Source organism: Fistularia commersonii, chromosome 9 (genome assembly GCF_037954325.1).
Source record: "Fistularia commersonii isolate RoL2024-O1a breed Wild chromosome 9, RoL_Fcom_v1.0, whole genome shotgun sequence".
Classification (NCBI taxonomy): domain Eukaryota; kingdom Metazoa; phylum Chordata; class Actinopteri; order Syngnathiformes; family Fistulariidae; genus Fistularia; species Fistularia commersonii.
In genome coordinates this window covers 17,494,446-17,508,400 of record NC_141292.1, presented here as the reverse complement: position 1 = coordinate 17,508,400, position 13,955 = coordinate 17,494,446, and the positions used below count along the sequence as shown (strand labels likewise).

The 13,955-nt window shown below is 42.4% G+C and overlaps 1 protein-coding gene across 2 annotated transcripts; it reads right to left on the bottom strand.

The window, feature by feature from the left end:
* Positions 1-1,903: 1,903 nt before the first annotated feature.
* gpat3 (glycerol-3-phosphate acyltransferase 3) lies at positions 1,904-13,811 on the bottom strand. Of its 2 annotated transcripts, none has more exons than XM_086152863.1 (13): positions 13,625-13,811; positions 13,018-13,223; positions 12,867-12,933; positions 10,650-10,920; positions 9,335-9,409; positions 9,165-9,254; positions 7,746-7,839; positions 7,545-7,660; positions 5,490-5,545; positions 5,321-5,406; positions 3,799-3,927; positions 3,638-3,717; positions 1,904-3,074 (listed from the first exon to the last, which is right to left on the bottom strand). In XM_086152863.1, exons 2-13 carry the CDS (start codon positions 13,159-13,161, stop codon positions 2,969-2,971), a joined length of 1,314 nt encoding a protein of 437 aa, XP_086008989.1. In that variant the 5' UTR covers positions 13,162-13,223; positions 13,625-13,811; the 3' UTR covers positions 1,904-2,968. The 2 variants fall into 2 exon arrangements, with proteins under 2 accessions (XP_086008989.1, XP_086008990.1); XM_086152864.1 differs by having other exon boundaries at positions 13,018-13,211.
* Between the last annotated feature and the right edge of the window lie 144 nt (positions 13,812-13,955).

Sequence of the window (13,955 nt, the reverse complement as noted above, 5' to 3'; positions counted from 1 at the left end):
ATCCCGACATGATCGGGACACCCCATTCTTTGTTCTCTGACGCTTTCATTAACAACATCAAAAGGGAAACACGTTGACTTCAATCACAAGGGAGAGCGCATCACTTCCTGTCTCCTGTCGCCACGGTAACATGCTTATTACACTGTAATAACACTTATTACGGTGTAATAATCCAGTTATTTCACTGTGACGGTGCATTAAAGCGGCCGGTTGTTTATGATGTCTCTCGCAAAGCAGGGCAAAATTGGACGTGTGTGTGTGTGTGTGTGTGTGTGTGTCCATCAATAATTCAGCGGCGAGTTAAAGGAGAACAAACAGCGGGAGGAGGAGGAGGAGGATGAAGAGGACACGCTATTTCACACTCTCTGCTTTCTTTATTAAAAACGCCAGGGCGGTGAGCATGTCACACACACACACACGCACATACACACACACACACACACATACATACACACACACACATTGGACAAGTACCTTTTCATATCCGCTGAATTTTGACACTCGTGGATTATTATTATGAAGTCTTATTCGTCTCCAATTTGTGTTGTGTAGGCTTATTGATTGATTGATTGATTGATTGATTGATTTATTGGGACGGGATTTAAAGCACTTGAAGAATGAATCGATCAGGTAATCAATGCCTGAGGATTTTACATGGAATAAATTTGTCCGTCTGATGGATTTGACATGTTCAATAAGTCATTTATTTTAATGTTTTAAATTTTGATAGTCACACAATATTTATTTTCACAATCGTTCCATCTTTTCTTTATTTTTGCCATTATTATTATTGCTGTTTTTGTTGTTTATAATTACTACTGTTATTATGATTATTATAAGTTATATTATCATGTTACTTTTATTATTATTCTAATTATTTGTTTTATTAATGCTGTTTTGAGTATTGTTTTTGATGTCTTTATTATTTTTATCCCTTTTATTGCTTTTAATATGATTATTGATCATTATCATTAGCATATTATATTAGCATTATTATATCCTAATTAAATAGCATACTTTTATAATTGTACGTAAACATAATCATTATGTATCAATATTATATTATTAATATTTACATTATTGTTAATCTTTTTTTTTACCATTATTTTCACATTACCATCGCTTTTATTTTACATTATAATTATCCACTCAATTTAGTTAATTGTGCAGAAACGATCGATTAATTACGGCATTGATTGATAATTATCTGTTACTTATTGATCGGGGATTGGAATCCATGGATCAATAAAAAAAAGGCTGAGCCGCTCCGAGATCGATTCCAACGGTGACAACGAAAGATGATCAATAATCCCCGATCACTAGAGATCGATCAGCACATCTTCTCGGAGGTTTGGAGATTATCGGAAAATTATCAGAACTTAGTCGGGGAACTTTTGGAAAAAAAAAAATCTGAATTATTTTACATGTCAGATTATCTTTGGGGAACTATTGAGATATAATCAGGGAAATAATGGAAAAATATTGAAAAATTATCAGGAGATTATTGGAAAATTATTGGAAGCTTTGAATAATATTCAGGGAACTTTTGGAAAATTATCAGCAAATGACTGGAATATTATCTAGGTACTATTGGGAAATAATGGAAAATAATCAGGGAAATATTGGAAAAATATTGGAAAATTATCCGGGGATTATTGCAAAATTTTTTGAAGCTCTCAATAATATTCAGGGAACTTTTGGAAAATTATCAGCAAATTAATGGAAAATTGTCCAGGTACTATCGGCAAATTGTCAGGGAAATAATGGAAAATAATCAGGGAAATATTGGGGAAAAAAAATAGGTAATATTTGGAGAGTGGATTAGTGGAAAATTAGCATCAAATTATTGGATAATAACGATGGGGAATATTGGAAAATTATTTGGAAATAAATTGGAAAATACTTCAAGGACAACCACGAACATATTGAGCTTTACTGAAAATTGTAAGAAATGATAAAAAAAAGGCAAGTTTACAAAGTAAATTTTTAAAAATATTCACGAAATTGTAATAATTAACAATCATTTGACTATAATTAACTATAATTGCAATTAACTGACAACCAGCTGATTTTAAAATAAGATTAAAATGCAGTCAGCATGAAACTAAAGAATAGAATTGAGGAAGATTTAATTACATTTCAAATACATATTAATGTTAATTACACTGTCGGGAAATGTTTTTAGGCATCAATAATAACGGATATAAACATATATATGATATATGTATGCGTGTGTATATATATATATTTACACATGTATATATATCATATATCCTGATTGTATTTTATACTTTATAGTAGTTTTTCCCTTCAGCTCTAAATGTACTGAGTGGAGTACTAAAAAAGTACTTCAAATACTACCGCATTTATTTCATGTATCTGTTTCATCCAAATACTTGAACAGGTTTGTGTACTGATTGACCAGTCCGTGTACTTGTACACACTAAGGTATTCCTTGACCTGTATGATTGTACGGATTGAAGTATTCCTTTATCTTTTTGCATATTTGTACACATTGAAGTAAGTATTCCTTGACCAGTCTGTGTATTTGTACACAGCGTTAACCTGCACGAGTACTTGTACGCACTGAATGAAGTATTCCCGGATTGTTCTGTGTACTTGCACACACAGAAGTATTCCTTGCTCTTTCTTTTCTCTGCAAGTTTTTTCTTGACCCATCTATGTACTTGTACACACTGAATGAAGTACTCCTTGACCTGTGTGTGTACTTGTACGCAGTGAAGTAGTCCTGGATCTGTCTGCGTAGTACTACAGACTGAAGTACTCCCTGACCCGAGTGTGTGTACTTGTACACACAGTAGCAGTATCCTCCTCCTCTTTGCGCTGCTTGTGTTCGCTGTGAGGGGGCGGAGTCAGGACTCCTGGCCCCGCCCCCTCCTTCCCTCCCGGGCGAAGCTGTAAAGCGGTCCTTTGGCGCCCCCTGCTGGCGGAACCCCGCTACTGCGGCTCAGGGGGCGGGAGGTCCCCGCGGGGCCGTCAGGAGGCTGCTGTACTTCTTCTGCTGCTCCTCCTTGAAGGAGTCCTTCACCTTTGCCCTCTTCAGGCCGCCGTCCCTGCGGAGGGGGGGGGGGGGGGGGAGAGCGCTCGTTAGCGTGCTAGGTGAGCGTTAGCATAGCATTATCCAAGCATCCGGTAGCTGTCATTCATCTGATTGTGCGCTCTCTTGTTCACAGATGCAGACAGCTTCGACTCATCAGTGGACCAGGAGATGGAGAACCCGGAGAAAACATGGAGGGTGAACCCTAGCGGGGGGACGGAACCTGAGCAGGAGAACATGGTGAGAACATACAGGTAGGAACATGGATAGAACCCAGGCAGGAGAACATGAAGAGAACCATGAGAACCCAGGCAGGGGAGAACTCTGTGAGAGCATACAAGTACAACCCAGGGAGAACCTAGGAGGGGCGACATGGACAGAACCCAAGTAGGAGAACGTGGAGAACCAGGTGGGAGAACGTGGAGAGAGCCAAGGTAGGCGTGAAGAGAAGAATAATTGTTATTGTTATCATCGGGTCAGTCTATCTCCTGGCTTCATGGAGACACCCAATAAGAGTCTGTTGTCCGAGGAGGGGCGGGGCTTAAGTTCAAGGAAGGGGCGGGGCCTTCAGGGTCTCACCAAGCCAGATCGAGAAGACCTCCCCGGTGGGCGATGGCCGACTTCACTCTGTTGGCGAACTGGGTGGCGTCCTCGCCTTCCTGCGTGGTGGAGCGGACGATAGCATTGTTAGCCGTAGCCAGAAAAACCAAGGATGCGTGAGGTTCCGCGGCAGCGTTTACCTGCAGCGTCATCGGGGGGAGGTACCAAACGTTCACCACGATGGCCCAGCTTGTCATCATCCGCAGAAGGTAGCTCACCATGTTGTACTTGCCACTGTTCCAGAAGGCGTCGCCAAAACGAGGGTCGTACTGTGGGAAGGCGGACATGCTAGTTAGCTTCTGCTCGATGTCTTCTAAACTGAAGGACGGACCGTGGCACGGCGGACATGCTAGTTAGCTTCTGCTTGATGTTTTTAAAACTGAATGTCATGCTATGAAACAGCAGGCATGCTAGTTAGCGTCTGGTCAATGCCCTCAAAACTGAGTGTCATACTGCGGCACAGCAAACATGCTAATTAGCTTCTGGTCGATGTTTTTAAAACTGAATGTTATTCTATGAAACAGCAGGCATGCTTGTTAGCTTCTGGTCGATGCCCTCAAAACTGAGTGTCATACTGCGGCACAGCAAACATGCTAGTTAGCTTCTGGTCGATGTTTTTAAAACTGAATGTTATTCTATGAAACAGCAGGCATGCTTGTTAGCTTCTGGTCGATGTCCTCAAAACTGAGTGTCATACTGCGGCACAGCAAACATGCTAGTTAGCTTCTGGTCGATGTTTTTAAAACTGAATGTTATTCTATGAAACAGCAGGCATGCTAGTTTGCTTCTGGTCGATGTCCTCAAAACTGAGTGTCATACTGCGGCACAGCAAACATGCTAGTTAGCCTCTGGTCAGTGTCTTCTAAACTGAAAGACGGACCATGGCACGGCGGACATGCTAGTTAGCTTCCTCTTAACATTGTTAAAATGTTAAAATACTCCAGCATTGCTGACATGTCAATTAGCTTCTGCTCGTACTCTCAAAAAGTGGAGTCATACTGCTGAACGGCGGAAATGCTAGGTAGCTTCTGTTCGATGTCCTCACAACTGAGGGTTGTAATGCGCCATGACGGACATGCTAGTTAGCTTCTGCTCGATGTTTTTAAAACTGAATGTCATGCTGTGAAACAGCAGGCATGCTAGTTAGCTTCTGTTCGATGTATTCTAAACTGAAGGTTGTACTCTTAACGTCATCGAAATAGTCGTTGTGCAGCATTGCAGATATGCTAGTTAGGTCCTGTTTAATGTCCTCACAACTGAGGGTTGTATGGCGGCACGGTGGACACGCTAGTTAGGCCCTCGTTAACATGCTAGTTAGCGCTCGACGTCCTCAACACTGGGGTTGAACTGAATTGATGGCCCAACTAGGGGATAGTGGAGACGTTAGTTAGCCTCTGCTTGACATCCAAAAAACTGGGGTCGTACTGTGGCATGGCGGACATGCTAGTTAGCTTCTGCTCGATGTCCTCACAACTGAGCGAAGAAACACTAGTTAGCTTCTGCTCCACGTCCTCAAAGCTGACACCCCTCAAGACACCAGCCTGATCTACCCGATTTTCGCTAACATTGTTGCCGTGGTTTCAAGAACTGCTAGCTAAAGTCGTGACTTGTTTACACCTTGCAATTGTTGCTGCAAGGTGACTGAACATTAGCATCTCCTACCTTGATGGCCACCGGATAGATGGTTCCCCCGATCTCAAAGCTGCCCTTCTTGAACATCATGACCGACGTGTTGTTGATGCAAGTTCCTGTAGGGACAGGAAGCATAAGGACGTGAAACCGCCATCTTCTTCATCATCGTCATCGTCATGTGTGAGGGGGGGACGCAGACCTTCAGGAAATATCAGGATGGGAAGTTTGTTCTTCGCTGCCACGTGAGCTCTTAGCCTGTCAGGATAAACACTCCACATTGACGTAAAAGTGGTCGACTCCAGTCTGGTCTTTGTTTAAATGGACACAAGATCATTGAGGTGTTTGTGTAGATGTAGTCTAGTCCCGTCTTGTGTTTTACATAGATGTAAAATAATCCCTTGTTTTTTTTGTTTAGATGTGGTCTAGACCAGGGTTCGGCAACCCGTGGCTCTGAGTGGCTTGGAAAAATCAATGATAAATATTTAATTGAAGTGTACTTTATTTGTGTTAGTTCGTTTTTTTTAATTTTTGTTCTAAGCTGGAAGATTATTGTAATCTTGGAATATTAAAATAAAATTGTATTTATTATTTTTCGCCGCTCAAAATAAACCCGATGCGCAGAAGTCCCATTAACCAGATAAAATAAATATTTATGAAGATATTTTCCAAATATCTATTTTTTATCGTTTACTGACAGTGATTTTTTTGCCAATTTATTTTTGAAATTCAGGTCAAGGCTACGCTACACGCCCTGAAAGCCCTAAGCTCAAAATGTTCAAAATGTGTCAATTCCATAAATAAAATTTAAATTTCTCTGTAGCACTTTCTTAAACACACTTGTTTAAACAAAGTGTAAAGGTAATAAAAAGCAATATATACAGTGGTACCTTTATTTTAGACGTCAAAAATTATTTGCAGCTCCCCGTGTTTTCTTCCCCATGGAAACCGGGTCCAAATGGCTCTTTGGGTGTTAAAGGTTGCCGAACCCTGATGTAGACTAATCATTTTTGGTGTTTGTGTAGATGTAGACTAGTTCGTTTTGGAGTTTGTACAGATGTGGTGTTTGTAGAGATGTAGTAGAGCCCAGTCTGGTGTTAGTAGGGATATGGTCTAGTCCGGTCTAGTGTTTTACATAGATCTAAAATAGTCCTTTGTTTTTTGTTTAGATGTGGTCTAGTCAAGTCTGGCCTTGCATAGATGTAGACTAGTTCAGTCTTGTCTTGTGTCTGTATGGATGTAGACTAATCATTTTTGGTGTTTGTGTAGATGTAGACTAGCTCGTTTTGGAGTTTGTACAGATGTGGTGTTTGTAGAGATGTAGTCGAGTCCAATCTGGTGTTTATATAGATGTAGACTAGCCCGTTTTGGAGTTCGTAGGGATATGGTCTACTCCAGTCTGGTGTTTTACATAGATGTAAAATAGTCCTTCGCTTTTGTTTAGATGTGGTCAAGTCAAGTCTGGCCTTGTACAGATGTAAACTAGTTCAGTCCTGTCTCTGAAAGGAAGTAGACTAGTCCTGTCTTGTGTCTGTATGGATGTAGACTAATCATTTTTGGTGTTTGTGTAGATGTAGACTAGCTCGTTTTGGAGTTTGTACAGATGTGGGGTTTGTATAAGAGTAGTAGAGTCCAGTCTGGTGTTTGTATAGATGTAAACAAGTCCATCTTTTTGGTTTTGTGTAGATGTAGTCGAGTCCAATCTGGTGTTTATAACGATGTAGACTAGTTTGTTTAGTTGTTTAGAGAGATGTAGTCTTATCCAGTCTGATCTTTGTACAGGTGCATACAAGTCCTTTTTTTGTGTTGTTGCATAAATGCGGTCTAGTCCAGTCTGGTGTTTGTATAGATGTAAACAAGTCCATCTTTTTGGTTTTGTGTAGATGTAGTCGAGTCCAATCTGGTGTTTATAACGATGTAGACTAGTTTGTTTAGTTGTTTAGATAGATGTAGTCTTATCCAGTCTGATCTTTGTACAGGTGCATACAAGTCCTTTTTTTGTGTTGTTGCATAAATGCGGTCTAGTCCAGTCTGGTGTTTGTATAGATGTAAACAAGTCCATCTTTTTGGTTTTGTGTAGATGTAGTCGAGTCCAATCTGGTGTTTATAACGATGTAGACTAGTTTGTTTAGTTGTTTAGAGAGATGTAGTCTTATCCAGTCTGATCTTTGTACAGGTGCATACAAGTCCTTTTTTGTGTTGTTCCATAAATGCGGTCTAGTCCAGTCTGGTGTTTGACTTCTGACAGAAGCGCCACCTGCTGGTCACGGCGTGACGGTCCTTCATCTCCGACCTCTCGAACCAAACATGGGGGCAGGACCTGACCATGGACCTCTGGATGACCCCCAAAAGACCTCCGTGGATCTGACCCACCTGGAGGGGGGGGGAAGAGCCGTGACATCACTTCGCCGTCGGCCGTTCCGACGAAAACGAAGAAAGCGTCCGACTCGCCACTCACCATGGCGTAGCAGCCATCGTTGGCGAGGATGACCACGTCGATGGGCGTCGTGTGATTGGCAACGCAGATCCCGCCCTTCTGAGGTCTGTTCTCCCTGCCAGCATGCAAACAAACCCGTGAGTTCTTTTATTTCTACAAAAATAAAAGCGCTTTTTCAGATCCGGGACTTTATCTGGATGACTAAAGGATAACTTTCACGCTATATATGAGTTTTGATGTTTGTCGACGTATTTCTTATTTTCCGTGGGGTTCAAATAATATATTTTGTTAGTTCACAGTATTTGAATCTTAATACAACAATTACTTTATATTAGGCAATTACAATAATTTTCCACTGTAATAAAAAAGATGCCTAATTAATATTAATTAAATAATAATAATACTACAAGAAATGATACATTGAAAACGCTAAATAATAATAAGAAATAAATAATACATTAAAAACATGCGATAATAATAAAAAATAAATAATGCATTAGAATCACGAAATAATAATAAAAAATAAATAATGCATTAAAAACACGAAATAATCATAAAAAAAATAAATAATAAATTTAAAAACAGTAAAAAAAAATAAAGTTTTGAGGGTTTCGTAGCTTCATCGGCTAGCCGTTCGCTACAAATAATGGCATGGCGGGCGCAGAGCTTGTGTATCACCTGTTGCGATGTAGGAATCTTGATACCGTAATTTCTGGACTATTGATTGCACCTGAATATAAGCCGCACCAGCTAAAAATAACTAAATAAATGTACGTGAACGTGTATATCGGTTGCACTTGTCTATAGCATGAGATATTTCCACAGAAACTTTTAATTCATTACATACAGGTAACATCCACAAATACGTACTGGAAATGCTTTTTTCTGAACAGTGCCTGTGACGCAGCTAATAAATAACACAAGGAAAAGTCCATTTTCTATCCCTGCTTTGTCCTACTCCAGCTGATTGCTATCTTGGTCTTCCTCCTGTGTTCTAAAACCGCTAAAGTCGACGTCTTCGGTATCTGAATCGAACAGCCTCAGAATTTCACGGCCATTTCATCGGTCCGATGCGACGAGGCAAGCTAAATGTTTTGGCTCGTAGTTCGAAAATGACGGCATTTTCTTTTAAATGCGGTTTTGTTTTTGTCCCGAAAAGGCGCTTTTGTTTTGTTTCATTCTTTTTTAAAGTTAAGCGCGGTGGTAAGGCGAAGGCGGAAACGGTCGTTTTTCAAAATAAGACCCGGAAAGTCAAGTAAGAAAACCATCATTTGTACCAAGAAAAGGTTTCCAAATGATGCTACCGGTGGTTTGTGACCTGGAGAACCTGGACGACCTTCTTGCTGTTTGTTTTTGTTTTTTTTTAATAGGGAATCATTATTTTCGAGTCCAAGCATGCAGTACACACGGACGGCCACTAGAGGGCGCTGCCGCGCAGACCTGCTGTGGTAGCGGACGGTGGCCGACAGCCCTCGAGCGCAGATCCGGTAGCAGGTGAGGTGGACCACCTCGCTCAGCCAGTCCTTGGCTCTGAAACACACCAGGGGTTGGGGGGGGGGGTCAGAGGAGGAGGCGTTGCCACGGAGACAGAAGCCAGGGGAGAGAACCACCTGCTGCTGGGGAGGCATCCCACGAGCGTCGTCCCGGCGACCAGCCACGACAGGCCGACGACGGCGAGGGTGATCCTGCGGGAGGAGGAGGGAAGCGGTCGGTAACGCCTTCCGTTATTGACGAATCACTATAATCAAATTGTTTTGAGGGTGCTTATAAGTGTGTGTGTGTGAGCTCATCTGTTGTTTTCTGTGTGTGTGCTTGTGCTTGTGTGTTTGTGTACGTCTAACTTAGCTTAGCTCAGCTTAAACATCAGCCACATGACGTTCACCCAATATACCCAATAACAAGGGGTGTGTGTGTGTGGTGTGTGTGTGCTTATCTGTTGTTTTTGTAATTGTGTTTGTGTGTGTGTGCCGGTCTGTTGTATTTTTGTTAGGGTGTGTGCAGGCATGTGTGTGTGTATGTGTGCCTGTTACATTTGTATTTTTGTGTCTGCGTATGCATATGTATGTGTGTGTGTGCTTGTCTGTTGTTTTTGGGTTTGCGCGTGCATGAATATGTGCGCATGTGTGTGTGTGTGTGTCAGTGCATGTCTCATTTTTATGCTTGTGTGCGTGCCAATTGTGTTTGTATGTGTGTGTGTCGGCATGTGTGGGGTTTTGCTTGCATGCATGTATTTGACTGCATTCCTGTGTGTGTGTGTGTGTGTGTGTGTGTGTGCGTGTGTGCGAGCGTTTCAACATCTTGAATAGATGTTTATTTTATTAATTGATATTAATTTACTTATTGGAAAACATTTCTTCCCCTCTTCAGGGTTTCTTTAAAATTAATTCCAGTCGTGTTTTTTTTCAAAATATATATTTATACAATTTTAAATGAGCAGCTGATACTGGAAAATCAAAATAAAAAAGATAAGGAAAATTTTAACTTATTTTTTTGTGTTTTTTTATGAGTTTGAAATATAAATATAAATATGATATATATAAATAACGTGTTAAAAATGTGATTTAATTTAAAAATCTAAATAAAATAAAAAATTGGACCTTAAAATATTTTTGAAAAAAAATGTAATCTTAAGGTTCATTAAAAATAAAATAAAAACTTTTTTCAAAGAATGTGACAAATCAAAAAGGAACAGATATGATTCAAAATATTCTGGGCGAAAGTTTAGAGATCTGTTTTATTGAAAATTATTTCATTTCACTTTTGCGTAAAATATTTTTTATTTTAAAATTAATCAGGATTTAGGATAACTCTCTAAAAAAATTCCAAATAATAAACTGAATAAAAAAAGGAAAAAGAAAAAAACTAGCATTCAGCTCGGAGCCCGGACAGGAAGCAGCGAAGCCGGCGGCGACGGCGTGCACGAACCTCAGGGGGAACAGGACGCCGTAGCGCACGAGGACGCCGACCCCCCAGATGACGGTGAGGCGCAGGCTGATGTAGCGGAAGTTGTGATTGGTCCTGGTGAGCAGGTTCCAGGAGGCCAGCTCCTCAGAGGAGAACCTCTGGGTCACCTGGTCGTCCACCATGCTCTCCACGCCGCGCTTGCAGAAGAAGAGCGCGTCGCTCAGGCAGAACGCCGAGCGCCGCCGCCGGAGGACTTCCTCTTCCAAACAGCTGGCGCCGCGCTCGATGATGCCTGGAGGGGGTCAAAGGTCATGGATTAACAGAGTGACTGCAGGTGCGGCACATTCACTCATTCATTCATCGTCTATCGCACGTATAAATACAATTCATTCACGCCTCATAAATGCAATTCATTCATTCACTCCTCATGTAAATACAATGCATTCACTCATTCATTTATGCCTCACCTGAATACAATTCATTCATTCGGGGATCATTTAATACAAATTATTCACTCATTCACGCCGCAATTATAAATACAGGTCTTCACTCTTTATTCACCCTCTCATTCACACGTCATATAAAGATATGCATCTATATATGAAGTTATAATACACTCATTCATTCACGTGTCATATATATACTGCTCAAAAAAATAAAGGGAACACTTGAACAACACAATGTAACTCCAAGTCAATCCCACTTGTGTGAAATCATAGTGTCCACTCAGGAAGCAACACAGATTCATTTGGACTTGTTTTAAGGACATTACATCAAAGTTGGATCAGCCTGGAGTTTGTTTTTACACTTTAATTTTGAGTGTGATTCCTAATCCAGACCTCCATGGGTTGATACAATTGATTTCCATTGATCATTTTTGTGTGATTTTGTTGTCAGCACATTCAACTGTGTAAAGAGCAAAGTATTTCATAGGAATATTTCATTCATTTAGATCTAGGATGTGTTTTTTAAGTGTTCCCTTTATTTTTTTGAGCAGTGTATATACACATACAACCATTCACCCTTTCATTCACACCATAAAGAGACGGCATTCATTCATACATATGGAGACAAACGGCCAGACAGTCACTCATTCATGCCTCATATGGAAATACAAACATTTATTCATTCATTCATCATATAAACAAATAACCATTCACTCATTCACACTCATGAAGTGAGCATATATTACCAGGGAAAAGGTCAAAGGTCACCCCAGGTCAGGGCATGTGACATGCCTGTGGAGGACGGCGTCATGTGACGGCGTGAAGAAGAGCGTCTCTGTGAGGGCGATTCGTCGCAGCGACGGCGGTTTCCGATTTTTCGAAAACGGAGGCCCCCAAGGTCGGAGGACGAAGAATGTGAAACCGGATTAACCCTTACGGGTTTCTGGTGGTTACTGCATGCATGCGTGTGTGTGTGTGTGTGTGTGTGTGCATGCACGCGAACACGCACGCGAACACACACACACAACTCCGTCTGAGCAACCATCCATTTAACCCTAACCCTCAGCAGGGATCTCAAGACTTATAATTTTCCGCTTCAGGTCCGATAACACGCCGCCGTCATGACGGACGGCCCCCATGAGGTTGGACTGCTCGCCAACACACACACACACACACACACACACACACACATACACACTTGGCTGTGGAAAAGCAAGTCTAAAGTTGTGCAATCTGCTGTTGCGTCACCTGACTGAGATGCAGCGCCGAGGCAGACGGACAAACACACACACACACACACACACACACACACACACACACACGCAAGCGCTGCATCACATGATCCGGGTGCAGCTGAAGAAATCCGGCCGGCAGCAGGACACGATGTTCCTCCACCCAGGTCCTGGAGCCCCCCCCATCACCTCCACACACTTTATGTGTGTGTGTGTGTGTGTGTGTGTGTTAATGGTTTTGGTAGAAGGAGAAAACTCCCGACTGCAAAAACAGATTTTGTTATGAAACCCCACGGTTGCAAAGGTTTGGGTTTCGACACTTATTACGTCAGTATTACATTATTATTACACCTCTATTACTCAATATGTAAATAAAAAGCGAGTTGCTCGAAAAATCCACCAAGATATCAAATTATGTCAGCACTTGTGAGCTTACGCTCATTTTCTCCGTTAGTTTTTATATGTTTCCGCTTAAAAAAAAAAAAACCGTTTACATGTAGGCGTCTCAGTCGGCAGCCATCTTTGTTGGCGGCCATCTTTGCGAGGCCGGGCGAACTCACCGTTGGGCAGCGGGACGGGGACGGCGGGTTGCTCCTCCCGACCCCTCTGGATCCGCAGCGTGGCCCACTGCAAGAGGGGGGGACGGCGACACGTGTCAGACCACCCCCCGTGACCCCTGACCCCTGACCTTTGACCTCCGACGACACTCACCTCCAGGATGCGGACCAGCGCCTGGATGTAGACGCTGGTGACGCCCAGCGAAAGGCCGAACATGGCGGGCAGCATGATGAGGAAGACCACCACGAAGAGCCATGCTTGCAGCACGCCGGACGCCACGGCCCAGAAGTCCTCCATGGCTGGCGGAAGGGGGCGGAGTCACGCCATCGTCGGCGCCGCCAACACACCTGTAATATCACCTGATATGAGGAAAATATATTACACTGCAACAACAGCTCAATGAAAAACATAAACTGGCATTGTTTTCATCTGAAAATATTTCATTAACTTTTAAATTAATATTTTAAAACTTTTTATTGGTATTTGACGATAGATATGATAGTCGAAATAAAATAGCAAAAACTATTTCGAGTGTATTTAACGGTTCCCTCTCGTATCTGATGTTAATTTTATTTTATTGCTATTATCCTTTGATTATTGATTTATTATCCGATAAAAGGTTTTCGTTTTCGATGCGGTAGGTAACTTGATCGAGCGCCCCGTTACTCGGCATTCCCAGCGGACTTGGACGCGTCTTGCGGCCGAGCCGCGCCGGAGACTCGGCCGAAAACCGACGCGAAGCCGCGGATGAAGCCCGTACCTGCGATTCAGCTGGAGATTTCGACCCGTTAGACGGGGAAGTACGGAGTTCCGCGGCGACGACTGCTCAGCGGCTCGGTGGAGAGCCCGCCCTCCGTTAGCTCCGCCCGCCGGTTCTGCCTGGGCTCCGCCAGTTAGCTTTGACTTAGCTTCCGCTGCTAACTCCACCAGCACACACTGTTAGCTTCGAACTAGCTCCGCTTGCGAGCTCATCATTCGGCTTAACCCCGCCTGCTAGCTCCGCCCTATCTCCGCCTGCTAGCGTTGCTATAGCCCCCAATGCGAAATTCCCATTAGCTCCGCCTGCTAGCAGGCGGACCAAAGTGGGGAAC

Bases quoted from the DNA above. Each gene is read 5' to 3' on its own strand.
- gpat3 (XM_086152863.1), bottom strand. From the start codon at position 13,161: ATGGAGGACTTCTGGGCCGTGGCGTCCGGCGTGCTGCAAGCATGGCTC. The intron at 5,407-5,489 runs GTCTGCGTCCCC...CTGTCCCTACAG, and splicing joins CATCCTGATATTTCCTGAAG to GAACTTGCATCAACAACACG. The intron at 3,075-3,637 runs GTGAGACCCTGA...CCCCCTCCGCAG, and splicing joins GGTCTTCTCGATCTGGCTTG to GGACGGCGGCCTGAAGAGGG.